Raw genomic sequence first — 13,486 nt, 5'->3', positions numbered from 1 at the left:
TTGCCCCCAGCCTGTGACAACCAGAATTATTTTCAGGCATTGCCAGATGCTCCCTCGGGGTCAGTATTGGTAGATAGCCTTCTAAAGTGTTACCCGTTTAGTTTTTGGCTAAGGTAATGTTACCATTTTTATAGCATGGTTTCTTTGAAATTAATTTCTGTATTTTTATATTCATTTTACTTAACTCAGTATAAATATAAAATTCATTGTTCATGAGAGTTTTAAGAAACGTGTTCTTTTGATTGAAATGATTCATTATTGACTGATCTTGCCGTAGTCCACTTTGTATTCCCATAACTGGTAGTGCAGCGAAGAGTCCAGCTTCACCTTGGTCTTTAACACTTTCCGGCAGGTTTTCTGTGTCTCTCTGGTCAGCCCTGTCTCCTGTTCTGGAGACCGTGTCAGCCCGCCTCTCAGCTCCTCCACCCTCCCATTTCTCTCTTCCTCTCCCGCACTGAGCAGATCACTCAGCCTGTTTAACAGAGATAACAGAAGCCATCAGATGACAGGTCCCTGCACTGCCCACCTGCAGACTTGCTCGCATCCCAGCTCCTTTTCCTCTTTCCCTCCCTGCAGAGTAGGAAGAAGTGCTCCTCCTCCTGAGACCGGTCTCTCTGTCTGTGTTCTGAGTGCCGCCGTCTCCCGTTTCCTTGGTGACTGTACTCTCAGTTACTCCTCTCCTTTGTCTCTGGCCTTCCTTGAGCTGGCTCCTTCTCATCAGCCGTTAATCACATTTAATTTGCCATTTAAAAAAATACCCGTCTTTGGCTTTGTGACCCCTTTTGAGCTAGCAGCCCTTCTGTTTGTTCTGTTTATAGCTAAACTGCTGGAAAAGCTGTCTACATTTGCTCTTGTCTGCCATGTTTTTCTCTCTCCGCTCCCTGCACAGTCTTTTCTCCTTCCTTGGCTTCATTTGTTGAAGAAACACAGCTCTTCCATACTCTGGGCCGTTATATACAAATGAAGAACTTTCGAAAGCAGTTGTACATTCCAGAAGCACCTCAGTTTTAACCTGTCCGAAACTGCGCCTGTCTCCTCCAAGGCTTTTCTTTCTTTTCTACCTCCATTCCCGTGACAGGTCCTACAGTCCACATTCATTTGTTCAGAGCAGAAACGTGGGAGTCGTGCCTCTATATTAGATCCAGTCGATTGCCAAAACTTCCCTCGTGGATCTTTCTCAGACTTGTCTTGTCTTCTCCACTGCAGCTGGTGCTAGTGGAGACTGCCGCCACCCCCACGTGCCTGGATTTCTGCAGTCACTTCCTAACTGGATTTTTCTCCCTCCTGTCTGATCCCCGATCTTTGTAGCATTCTTAGAAGGAGCGTTAAAAATAGAACAGATCATGACATTTCCTTCTCGGTGTCTTTCCACCGTCCTTAGGAGTAAGTTCAAACTTCATCACGTGGCTGACCAGACTTCTTATACTCTCCCCTTTAGCTGGTGGTGTTTCTAAGCGGTCTGCCCTGGACCCTTTCTTTCCTCTCCTCCCTGGGTGTTCTCCTCCCCCCAGGGCTTCAGTTCTCTCCTGAGATGCGGGCATCCTTGCTTACAGGTGTGACAGGTGCTCTCTGTGCCGCTGTGTGCCCCTCCCCGTCCTCCCCTCACCTCTTCCTCCAGGAGGTGTTCCCTGCCCCCCGATGGCTTTGGTTTCCCTTCTGTGTGCTCTGTGGCCCTTTTATTCCCCTGTCATAGTGTATGAGTAACTGCTTGTTCAGTTGCCTGACCCCTCAGGCCACTGTATGCTTTGTGAAGTCTTGGGACTGTCTTCTGATTTTTTGTTTATTGTTCTGTCTCCAGTGCCTGCATATTGTAAGTATTCAGCATAGATTTGTTGAATTACTGAATGCATAATGGTCATCTCCCTTTTAAATAAATGTTACTAAAAATGATCAACTTGGGGCTAATATATGGCACTTTAATTTCACAGTCAATTTCTTCATGGTGAGTTTAATATTTTTACTTCTAATACTTTTGTTTTCCCATTTGATTTCAGAAAAGACTTAGGTCACGCGCAGTTGATAGTTGATGAGCTGTTTTCTTCTCACTCTGATTCGGATTCCGATTGTGAACTAGACAGAGCTGTTACCCAGATCAGCGTGGACCTGGTGGACGACTACCCAGCTTCTGACCCACGGTGGGCTGAGTCTGTGCCCGAGGGTAGGGACATCCTCATTTTAATATTATGGAATTACGGGGAGGGTGTAGCTCAAGTGGTTGAGCGCGTGCTTAGCACGCATGAGGTCCTGGGTTCAATGCCCAGTCCCTCCTCTAAAAGTAAGTAAATAAATGTAATTACCTCTTCTCCTCCCCCTCAGAAAAAATAATAAGTTTTATATTATGGAGTGATCTGTCTTGAGAAGAATGTTCTGATTCTTTTATTAAGGCATTTCTCAGTGCATATTTTTTGTTTTCTGAAACAATTTTATATTAATCCAGTACTTTTTAAAGGTTGTAACTTTCCTTGTGGTAGATTTTTTTAAAGGGCTCAGAACAGATCTACACAGTAGAATAGAAACTGGCGGAACTTTGGAACAAACCCTGCTTGTTCTCTCTGAAGCAGATTGATCAGCCCTGCTGAGCTTTCTCAGCATTTTACCTCTGCAGGGAAATTGGTGGCGTAGGTAGGCATTTGGCACTTATTAGACCCGTATTAAATGCTGATTTTCACATAATTACTATATTTGGCTAATAGAAATTATACATTTCTGTAAGAGCAGCAGCAATCACGTCTCAGCACGTAGAAGCGGGCACACCATGTTTTCCCGCCTGCCCTGGGTGACTGTCCCTCTTACCCGTCCACGCAGCAGCATCCGGGCGCCCTGGGGACTCCCACGTACCACGTACCAGGGAACTGTCTCCAACATTCGTCTCTGTCCCTGATTTCCTACCTGGCAAGTAAGCCTCGTTAGAAATTCAGGAAGAAATCATCAGTGCTTACCTTCTTTCTTTGACTGATTCTTTTGAGCTGTCAAGCTTAGAATGATGAAAATGGTTAAGGTGATAATAACACATTTGTGTTTTGAGTAAATGGGATATGAATTGTATGGAATCCCCCAAATTTTCCTCTAAATTTTAAACTCTTGGGTAACGTTATTAATAACGGCATTGAAAGGTTGGTACTTCCCTTTTGTATAGATTTTTCTTAACTTTTTGTCTTAATAGCAATAATTATTGTAAAGCCAGCATGTTACTATGTTTACATTTTGTTACCGTGTTTCAACAGAAGCCCCCGGGTTCAGCAACACATCACTGATTATTCTTCACCAGCTGGAAGACAAGATGAAAGCGCACTCTTTCCTCATGGACTTTATTCACCAAGTAAGCATCCCAGTCGCTGTGAACAGGGCTGGTCAGGACATTGGCTTTGCTCTGCCTTTTTTCTATCTCTCCAGGCCAGTGGGAGGTCCTTTCTCTCTTACTCTGAGGTGTTTTGTTGCATGGGACCTGACTAGTGTTGTCCATTTTCTTTGCTGACTTAAGGTAAGTAATTCCAGGCCTGTGTGAAGGCCTGTCACTGTAAGAATCAAAGCTGCATTGAAAATAAGATAAAAAGAAGAAAATAGTATATTTCAGCAGAGATGTTATTTTAACTCTTCTTGTCACATGCTATGACACCCTGCTTTTCATTTGGATTTCTGGTGTGCTTCTATGTAAAACTTGGATTTTCATGAGCTGATTTTGTATTATTTAAGCAGGACAGTGAAGAGTCTGAAGGTGATAACAGGGTTTTGTTTGTGGGTTTTTAATTTTGAGGTGCCATTAGGATCAGATCAAAGTGTTCTTTTTCATTAAGGGGTGGGGGAATCCCCATTTATATTAAGCCTAAAATTAGAAAATGTTTCTGCTGCTCGACAGAATTGTTACACAAAATCACCCATCCTTGCCTTGTCGATCAGTTGTTGGCTCCCAGGCGTAATTCAAATGAATTTAATTCCGTTTTGCGTATTTTTTCCAAACTCAGTAGCACCTTCGCGTTGCGCGGATTCTGGCCGGCGCTGCCTCACGGGAGGTTCTGTGGCGGTGGGGAGGCTCTGTGTCTGTGCCGCCTGGGATGGTGGCCCCTGGGCCCGTGTGGCTGCAGAGCCCTGGAGATGTGCTGGTGCAGCTGAGGAACTGAATTTTTTTTTTTAATTTAAATTTAATTAGCTTACATCACCATTTTGTTGGATAGTGGCTGCCTTATTGGATAGGGTAGTTCTAGGTGATTCCAGAAATATCTTGATTGTTTCCAGTCCTGAGTTCTGCTTCAATTGTAATGCATGACTTGCCTCCTGTCTATTCCTGTTGTCTTGGTAGGAGAACTTCATTCGTTCACTGAGTCTGCCCTTTTTTAGTGTTTTAAGGAGGCTACAGATTAATAGGGGAAAAACACAGCATTTTCTCCTGATGTAACTGTTTAATCAGTCAAGTGTATCAGTTACCTGTTAACAAACCACCCCAAAACGTGGTGGGTTAAAACAACTCTGTGGGTCAGCTGGGCAGTTCTTTGCCGATTTCACCTGGGACCACTCCTTGAACTGCACTTACGGTGGGCTGAGCTGGAAGGTGCCCAGCTTCTCTCGTCTGGCTGGCAGTCGGTGCTGGCTGTCCACTGGGCCTCGTGGTTCTCCTGTTAGTCTCTCATCCTCCATTAGGCTGGGCTGGCTTCCTGTGGTCTCAGGGCAGCCCTCCAAGGGAGCAAACTTAGAAGCTGTAGTCCTTTTAAGGTCTCACCTCAGACATCCCATAATGTCACTTCCACCAAAGTGCCATTGGTCAAAGCAAGTCACAAGGCCAGCCCAGATGAAGGGAATGGAGAAATAGATTCTGCCTCCTGGGGGAGGAGTGGCAAAGCCACGTCGCAGATGGGTGTGCGTGCTGGGATGGGGGCGTTCGTGGCCCCGGTCTGCCCCAGGGAGGGGATGCTGATTTATTGGAGGAGAGAGGGTCTCGGAGCTTGAGCAGTCACAGCATGTCTCAGCACAGCCTCCATGGGCCTCGGGGACCCGCGTGGAATCACCCAGCTGTTGGCAGCAGTGTCCACTGCAGGGTAATGTCTAGCTAGACCTGAAAATCTCCTCTCTTCCTGTGCCTTCCTATTTCCTTTAATATTTACAGCTGATTTCATTGAATAAGTTGCATTAATAATCAGGGAAAATGTTAAACTAGTTACTGGTATCTAAAGAAACAATTCTGCATAGAAGGCTCTCCTCCTCAAGCCCAGCTCAGCCTCAGCAAGGCCATGGCTTCATTCCGAAGCGGATGGGAAGTAACATCAGTGCCTCAGGGCATCTTTGCCTCTGGTTTCCTAGTCTCAAGGAAGGCCCGTGTCCTCACCCGTAGCATAGAGATGCGGAAGCAGGGTGTGCATGTGGTCCTCTTCATTGTGTGTCTAGAGTGATCGTAATGTCATTACCGCTTCACGGCAGTGCCACCATGCAGAGGTGAATAAAAGCAGGCGGTCCTCACATAAAACTACGCTCGACAGTGTTTGTGAGGGATCCAGGAAGCGAATTCAAATCATGGAAGCCTATGCAGCTCTTATTTTTAAATAACCAGGTGAACAGGTTGAATAAATTAAGAGAGACTGATTCAGGGAAATATTCCATGGTCATTTAAAATCTAATTAGAGGAATATCTAAATGCGTGGTGAAAAAATGAGATGCTGTCAAAACAAGGAGCAGAACAATATAGATAGTATGACTCCTTTGTGTTTTAAAAAAAGGTATCTCCTAGCACATAAATACCATAGAAACATAAAGATACGAGGGAAACTTAACTGCAGCTGTAGTAGGGAGAGTAACGGGCTGCGGCCTGGGGACTGTCACAAAACCCCCTACTATTATGTTTCTAACCATGTGCATTTTTTACTCATATCAGTAGGAATTCTCTGGGGATTTGAATTACTATTCATTTTTGTTTTCTGTGTCCTTTTCTATATTTAAAATAAACCTTAATATATAAAAATCAGGTCACTTATTAATGAATTATACTTAAAATGTGGAAGAATACTCATTATTTATGCTTGTCTATTGGCTTCTTCCTAGTTCAGGTTATTGTAATGTTTTATCAAGTGAGAAGGCTTAGGGAAACTTCTAGAACCTAGCAACACACCAGAAATGGGCATCAGGCAAATCAGAGGATCAAATCAGAGGACCAGAGACTCTCCCACCCTCCCTGTGGCTTTAGGGTTCTGGAAATCAGTCCTTGAGGACGGAGACTGCTGAATTTCTAGTTCCCAAAGGTCCGGAATCTAGGGGAGTTGATTGTTGTGATAGAAAAGAACAGTTTTACAGTTTTGAGAACCATAAACAATAATTTGAGAAATAAAATAGGGACTGCAGTAGCTGAACCTCTGGGATGACCCTAATCTCAGAACAGGAACTTCTGTTCTTTCTAGAAGCTGTCAGTGACCCTGGGTGAATTGTGTGTGTGTGTGTGTGTGCGCGTGTGCACATGCACGCATGCATATTTGTGTGTGTATGTTTAAAAACAGCCCGAAAGAGAGACAGGGGAGGTCTGTCTTGGGTAGAGTGAGGGCCAGTGGCTCTGTACCCAGTGTGCTTCGGGTGGCAACGTGACTGCACTCTCCCGTATGTTGCTGGAAGTGTTTTCCAAGAACGTGTGTTTGTCTTTTCGCAAGGTTGGCTTATTTGGACGTCTCGGCACTTTCCCAGTGAGAGGGATGCCAATGGCAACGCGACTGTTGCTCTGCGAGCACGCCGAGAAGTTGTCAGCTGCGATCGTGCTCAAGAACCACCACTCGCGGCTGTCTGAGCTGGTGAACACGGCGATACTGATTGCCCTAAACAAGAGGGACTGTGAGGTCCCGTCCAACCTGACCCCCGCAGACGTCTTTTTCAGAGAGGTAAGATGAGTCCTCTTCCTGCCCTTAGACGTGGCTCTGTGGAGCTGTGCCGTTTATTGAACAGGCCCCAAGGAGGAAGGGATTGAGGATGAAAGACTTCACTGAAATTTTAAATCAGACTCCTTGTTTTCTGGGTGAAAGTGTGACTCATCTGTTACTTTCCCTGTAAATGAGGGCTGGGGAGGCTAGGAAGCCTCCCTGTCGCGTTCTGGGTATTTCTTTTTGTTTCTCCACACCACTGGTATTTTGGGGGGTTTTCGGGTTTTTTTTTTCACTGTAATCCTAGATTTAGTCAACACAATCCTTTTACTCTACCCAACAAAGTACAAACACAACATTATCTAATATGCTACAAAGTGAACTCAAAACAGAAAGTTTATAGTACTGACTGCACAAGAAAAGCAACGTACGTGTGGCGCGGGGCCCTGCAGGACCACCATGAGTGCCAGCACAACAGAGGGTCCCGTGATGGCCCTGCAGGGCTGGCTCTCAAGCTGCTCACCGATTTCAGGGAGAAAGGGAGGTGTGGGGCGGGGGGTGTGTGCACGCACATGATCACGTGTAAAAAGAACCACTTTGGGCAAGTAATGGAGTGTTTGATCCTCAAGGTCAGAAAAGGACTCAAGCAGGGGAGCAGGACTAGGCTAACAGGAGCAGCAGCTGCAAAAAGGCACAGCCTGTCCTGGGGAAGCCTGCAGGCCAGCGAGTTAGAGCGTCACCAGGCCACCACGTTGTCCCCAGGATGTGCTCCACACCACTCTTGACTCTGTCCCGGGAGGACAGCCTTGCAGTGAGCTCCCTGGATCTCTGGCTTCCTGCCGGTTTTGACAAAGGGGAGGCACTATGAGGTCAGAGTTTGGTGCCTACTTCCACCAGTTTGTTGTGCCCTCTGTCAGGGACCTTGGCTCCTCTCTGACTGCCCTCTCCACTTTCCCAGTAACTTCTCCCTCCTGGTACCTCTTCAGGCCTGGACTTAATTGTGGCTCCCCTTGTGGCTGAGGGCTAGTGGCCCCGGGGGCTGCAGCATCCCTCATTGGTCCCCATACTCCTGCTCACATCTTTGTAAACAGTTCCTTCACCAGACTCTCCTCAGCTGGACTCCTCCTCTACACCTCACCTTTAAAGTCAGATTTATTTTCAGAGAAAAAGAAAAACCTGCAGTAAACTTGGGAGGGAAGAAAAGGTAAGGTGCTGGCCCGCTGGTGGCAGCTGGCCACTAGTAATAGTGCACAGCTCTTGTGCCTGTGCGATGCCTCGTTACCTCGGGAAATGGCAGGGCAGGCTTCCCTGCCTCCCTTTGCAGGCGCTGAAGCTGGTAAGACTGAGGCTGATTGTCCGAGGCGAGCTGACGGCCTCTGGCTCTGAGCCGGTGCTAAGCGCTCTATTTCGGGCATGCCGGCAGCTCGCTTCCGAGTTCATAGTCCTTAACTAGGACTGTCCTCCCTCTGTGGCACTGTCGCGGTTTGGGGACAGTGCTGGCTCTACTCCTGGCTTCGTGGGGTTTGGAATTGTTTTTGGCGTTTGGGAAACTTCTGTTTGGTGCCTCTAGTTTTATTTCCTTCCTCCTGCAGTCCGTCTGTTAGCTAGCGTCGGATAGCCTGCGCCAAGAGTCTCTTTTTTCCTTCATATTTTATGTACTGTAACCTGAGAGCAATTTAAGACAGGAACTGTTTCCAGTTCTGTTGGCTCCATAAATATATGCAGTTTGAAGAAGGCCTCATTTTTATACATTTGAGTTTTTTTCTAGGGAATGTAAGGCAAAGCACTTTTTTGTTTTATTTTGTTTTTTAATCTAGGAAATATGCCTGAAATCTGAATGAAAAAAAGAAAGTTCACCTCAAATTTCATGATCTCACCAAACTTGTAATTGTTCTTTTTTGTCTTTTTTTATACATAACCTTACATGATAAAAAAATTTTTTTTTAATTTTTTTTTTAAATTGTCAATGACAAATTGAACTGAGCAAGAGCCTGGTTCCTTTTTCTGCGTTTGGCTCAAAGTGCAAAGCATGCTAGTTAATTAAGTATATGTACATTTTCTAATAACTGAAAAAAAAAGAAGGGTCTGGACATTATCAGTTGGATACATAATTCATGAGTAGTGCCTCAGGAATATGATAGGAAAAGAAACTGAAAATGTGATTGGTTCCTCAGAAGAATGCTTCATATGGAAAATGGTAATCTTTAAGACTGTTCATATGAAAACGAATATGTGTATGTTCCTGGATGACTGAAGCACTGTGCTGTACACCAGAAACTGACACAACATTGTAAACTGACTATGTTTCCATAAAAAATATATATGTACAATTAAAAAAAACTGTTTACTTCACCATTTATCGTAATTTCTCATTACATTTTCTGATCTTAAGCTTCCTTTGGGTCTAGTTCTAAAGGCCCTGCCACATGGCGTAACCTAAAGAGGGGGCTGAAGAGGGAATGTGTGAGTATGATGAGAAAATATATATCAATATATATGTATATATACACACATATTTTTTACCTGTCTGTCCACTGGAGAGTGACAAATTATGTTACCGACAGGCATTAGCATTTTACGAGAAGAGCTGTTTAACCCAAATCAGCCTCTCATTGGTGGGCTGTGGGGGGGATGTGATCTGGCAGCCCTGATAGAGGTAAAATAATACATACTCTTGACAGACCCTCCCCCCCCCCGCCACCTTGTCTCCAGTCTGGGGAGGAGCTGCGCCCCTCCTGGAGCTCTGTAAAGCGAGTGAACTGCTTCAGGAACAGGCCTTGATCTGTGCTGGGTCAGCTTATGAGCAGTGTTTGAAACCACTGAACACATAACTCACATGGTAAGGGTGTGTAGCAAGTGTTTTGGCATTTTATTTGCTTTTATGTTTTCTGCCTTTCAAAATAGCAAAATATGCTTCATTATCTTTTCACATTACCAGCATAAACAATTCTTCCACATTAAATGTGCCAGAGGTTTCTTGCTAGGGCTGTTAGGATGCCTTTGATTGGCATCAGAAATACAAAAGGAAGAACCAGTTTTGCGAGACAGAAGGATTTTGTCTGGGCTACATTGTGCATGTGTTTACGTCCTATTCCTTCTTCTAGTTTGTAAGCTCCTTGAGGGCAGCAAATCTGATTTCTCTTTCCTCTCATCTTTGAGGGCCCAGTGCTATGCAGACTCTGAATACTAAGTCAATATCCACTTGAGAAATAAAGGGGAAAGGCTTAACTGTGGGCTGAAGCTGGAAACAAATATTTCAGTGCTTAACATTTTTGCACAGTTACCATCGTGTTAATTAATGACAAAAAACCAAAACAGCAGTTAGAAGTTACATGTTTAGTTGAGTTTGTATGTAGCGACTGCTATTCTCTGGACATTTCTGCTATGTGTGAAGAAGAGGGGCTCCTCAAAGAAAGAAGTGAGCAAGTTCATTAGTTTGGGTATTATTTTAATCCACTAGTTCGTTAGTTTAATTCATTCCTTTGAGGTCTTACGTTGTGATGGGACACCGTTTGTAACTTAGTACTATTTAAAGGGGACATTGAACACTAATAGCAATAATAAACAAATATTTCAGTCACTTGATATTTAAATAAAAAATCTGCCAGCTAACAATCCAGAATTTGCTTGTTTATCAGGCTTAGTTATTTGGAGTCTTTCCCTTTTAAAAGTTAGGAGATTCTAACATTTTTTGATTGTTAAATTTATTTTCACCACCAACTATTCCTCTGACTCAGGAGCAGAGAATATGACTTCCTGAGAAAAGCCCCCTGAGTTGAGTCTAGGGAGTTGTAACTGTCACCCATCCCCATGATTTCTGTTACACAGTGGTTGTCGTCTCTCTGCTCCCTTAGGTGTCCCAGGTAGATACCATCTGTGAGTGTTTACTGGAGCACGAGGAGCAAGTCTTAAAGGACGTATCATTGGAATCGGTTGAATGGGCTGAGGTGGTGATCAACGTGAACAGTATTCTCAAGGTACAAAAATACGGCGAAGATTTCAGCAAGTCAAAGGCCAGACTGTGGACATAGGGGACGGTAGTGTCCGTATTGCAACCTTGTATCACCAGTAATTGGTAATGGTTTGACCATTTGTTAATTCCAAAGCGTTAGGAAAATGTCAGTCATTTTATCAATCAGCTAAACATTTTGAGTGTTTGCCTTGGGCATGTTAATAATTTCTATAATCCTGAATTCTGTTTGGTAGAATAAACCTTTTATTTGGGGAAGGATATTTATATCACTGCTAATGTATTAATGTTAGTGTAACTGTCTAAATGACTCTCTATTTTTTATTGCTCAGAAGCTCACTACTTACATATTATTGATTAAAATGTTTTATTTGATTTTAGCTAATGGGCTTTATAGTAATGGTTTTTGTACTTCTGGTTACTATAGTTTTCTACAGTTGAAGGTAAATGATGGAGTCAAACAAAGCTCACATGCAGAAAGAACACGAAAGTAATCCTACAGGCCTGTGCTGAGTAATTTTTTGTAATAATAGACTTTGATGTTTCAAATTATGTTAGAAATCCCGGGATTCACCACTTTCTGCGTGGGATAACATATTTCCTTTTTCCCCAGGACATGCTGCAAGCTGCTACTCATTATCGACAAAATAGAAGCTCCTTGTACAGAAGAGAACCATTAGACAAAGAACCTGAGTATGTTCCCTGGACAGGTGAGATTGCAAGCACTGAGCCCAAATATACTGATTTGTTAGCAGTTGTTCAAAGTATATTTCTAATCATCTGTTATTTTTGGAAGCCGTCTTATTCCCCTAATGCAGGTTTGTAAGTGAAGTCAAAAATAACTTAAGTGCCACCTCCCTAATGAGCAGTTCTTGTGAAATTCATGTTATTCCCTTGGAATACTTTGTAGATCTCTCTATAATTTATTTTTTTAACCGGTACCTGTGCATCAAGTAGGTTTTAGTACATACAGTTACTCACAGAAGCAGGCCCTGGGGGTATTGACTGTATTTTATGTTGACTTAATACAAGAAATGACGTGGAGTAGCATTAAAGGAATTTAGAAACAGAAAGAATTGTGTTTCCCTTTCTTTGCCGGGGACGTCTCCATAGGGAAGATGCGTCCTTTGCGCAGGACGTGGCGAAGTATCTGCTGAACCGCTACTTGCTTTCTTTTTCCAACAACAGTGCAGTGATAAGATTTTTAGGCAGTTGGTTTTTCCTGTAGCCATTATGGAACCCTTATTTACCGTATTACATGATTTCACAGCGACGAGTGGCCCTGCTGGCATCCGAACTGCAATCATGCGCCAGCATGGCGTTGTCCTGAAAGGGGTTTATCCCCAGGCAGACAGCAACCTCCGAAACGTTCTGACAGAGCAGCTGGTGGCACTGATAGATTGCTTCCTGGATGGCTATATTTGCCAGCTGCGGTCTGTGGACAAATCCAGTGATGAAGAAAGATACACCAGTCTGGAAGTGGAATACCTACAGAAAAGATCGGACCTCTTGTCTCCACTTCGTAAGTGCGTGGTATTTAGCAAGGGCTGTGGTTTTTTGAACTCGTGGAACGGATAAAGGAGCCAGATCATTCATGCAGTATGTCACTCAGTGTAATGTCACTAACCCGCTGTAGCTCAGGACTTAAAGCAGAGCTCTGGTCTGTGCAGCTTTCTGTGTTCGTTCATTCAGCCTCGTTGTCATCACTTACCAGGTACAAGTGTCCTAGACGATGCTAAAGATGATTTAAAAGTGAATAAATTAATAACATGTGGAGACTGCGCTCAAAGAGCTTATCAGGACCTTCACAGGAGTAACTGGACTACAAAGTAGAGCAGATAAGGGCCGTTAGATTGACCGCGTGGCTGTCCCGCAAAGGGCATGTGACTCTCACAGCCAGGATTAAGACAAGTAGCTTGTCTTGCTGGTACGTGATGGAAGGGAAATAGCATCTGAGGTAGGCAGTGATGGATAAGGGGCCGCATTTGCATCTGTAATGAGTTTATGTAGGTTATGAAGCTAAATGCCAGTAAACTGGAAAGGTTTCCATTAATTATTTTTAGGGTACAATATGAATAAAGGTAAAATTTCGAGTAATATTTTTTATTACATATTAAATTTTCACCAACAGCATTTTTTTCCCGTCTGTTCTTATCTCTACAGTCACACTAGGCCAGTATTCATGGGCTGCTTCGTTAGCAGAAAAATACTGTGACTTTGATATCTTAGTACAGTTGTGTGAGCAGACTGACAACCAGACCAGACTCCAGCGCTACATGACCCAGTTTGCTGATCAGGTAACGAGCATTGGGATGTAGGCAGTAAGTCCTTTACCATTTCAAATCTTACTTGGGGTTTTTGCAGTTAACTCGATCCTAATTTGTACATTATGTTTCTTTGTAAGTTGACAGAGAAGTCTTTATATAAACTTAATATAAACATTACTGAAAGATTCTTTGATTTGTGAAAAACATATTAAGGCTTTTCATTTCTATTCATGTATTTTCAGATATAATTAAAAGTAATATATGATAGAAAAGTAATACATAAATGTGGGTCGAGAGTTCTAAAGTTTGAATGACCATCTTGGGAGCACAGGATGCTACTTTCAGAGAGCTCAGATTTTGATGCACCCGAGATTCATGTTTTCCTTGTTTGACATGCTTCCTTTTTTTTTTTTAATGCTTAT

The 13,486-nt window shown here is 43.6% G+C and overlaps 1 protein-coding gene across 2 annotated transcripts in view; it reads left to right on the top strand.

Annotated features, from left to right (window-relative positions):
* The window catches only part of NUP133 (nucleoporin 133), a 47,878-nt gene that overhangs the window by 19,942 nt on the left and 14,450 nt on the right, over window positions 1-13,486 (top strand). For both annotated transcript variants that reach the window (XM_010989874.3, XM_064487858.1), the window contains exons 13-19: window positions 1,995-2,158; window positions 3,225-3,319; window positions 6,624-6,848; window positions 10,682-10,804; window positions 11,411-11,507; window positions 12,068-12,319; window positions 12,961-13,094. In XM_010989874.3, coding sequence (XP_010988176.2) covers window positions 1,995-2,158; window positions 3,225-3,319; window positions 6,624-6,848; window positions 10,682-10,804; window positions 11,411-11,507; window positions 12,068-12,319; window positions 12,961-13,094 — 1,090 coding nt within the window. The remainder of the gene's footprint in view (window positions 1-1,994; window positions 2,159-3,224; window positions 3,320-6,623; window positions 6,849-10,681; window positions 10,805-11,410; window positions 11,508-12,067; window positions 12,320-12,960; window positions 13,095-13,486) is intronic.

The sequence above is a fragment of the Camelus dromedarius genome, chromosome 8 (genome assembly GCF_036321535.1).
Source record: "Camelus dromedarius isolate mCamDro1 chromosome 8, mCamDro1.pat, whole genome shotgun sequence".
NCBI lineage: Eukaryota > Metazoa > Chordata > Mammalia > Artiodactyla > Camelidae > Camelus > Camelus dromedarius.
The sequence above is the reverse complement of the archived record's forward strand: the minus strand, read 5'-3'. Positions and strand labels throughout refer to the sequence as shown.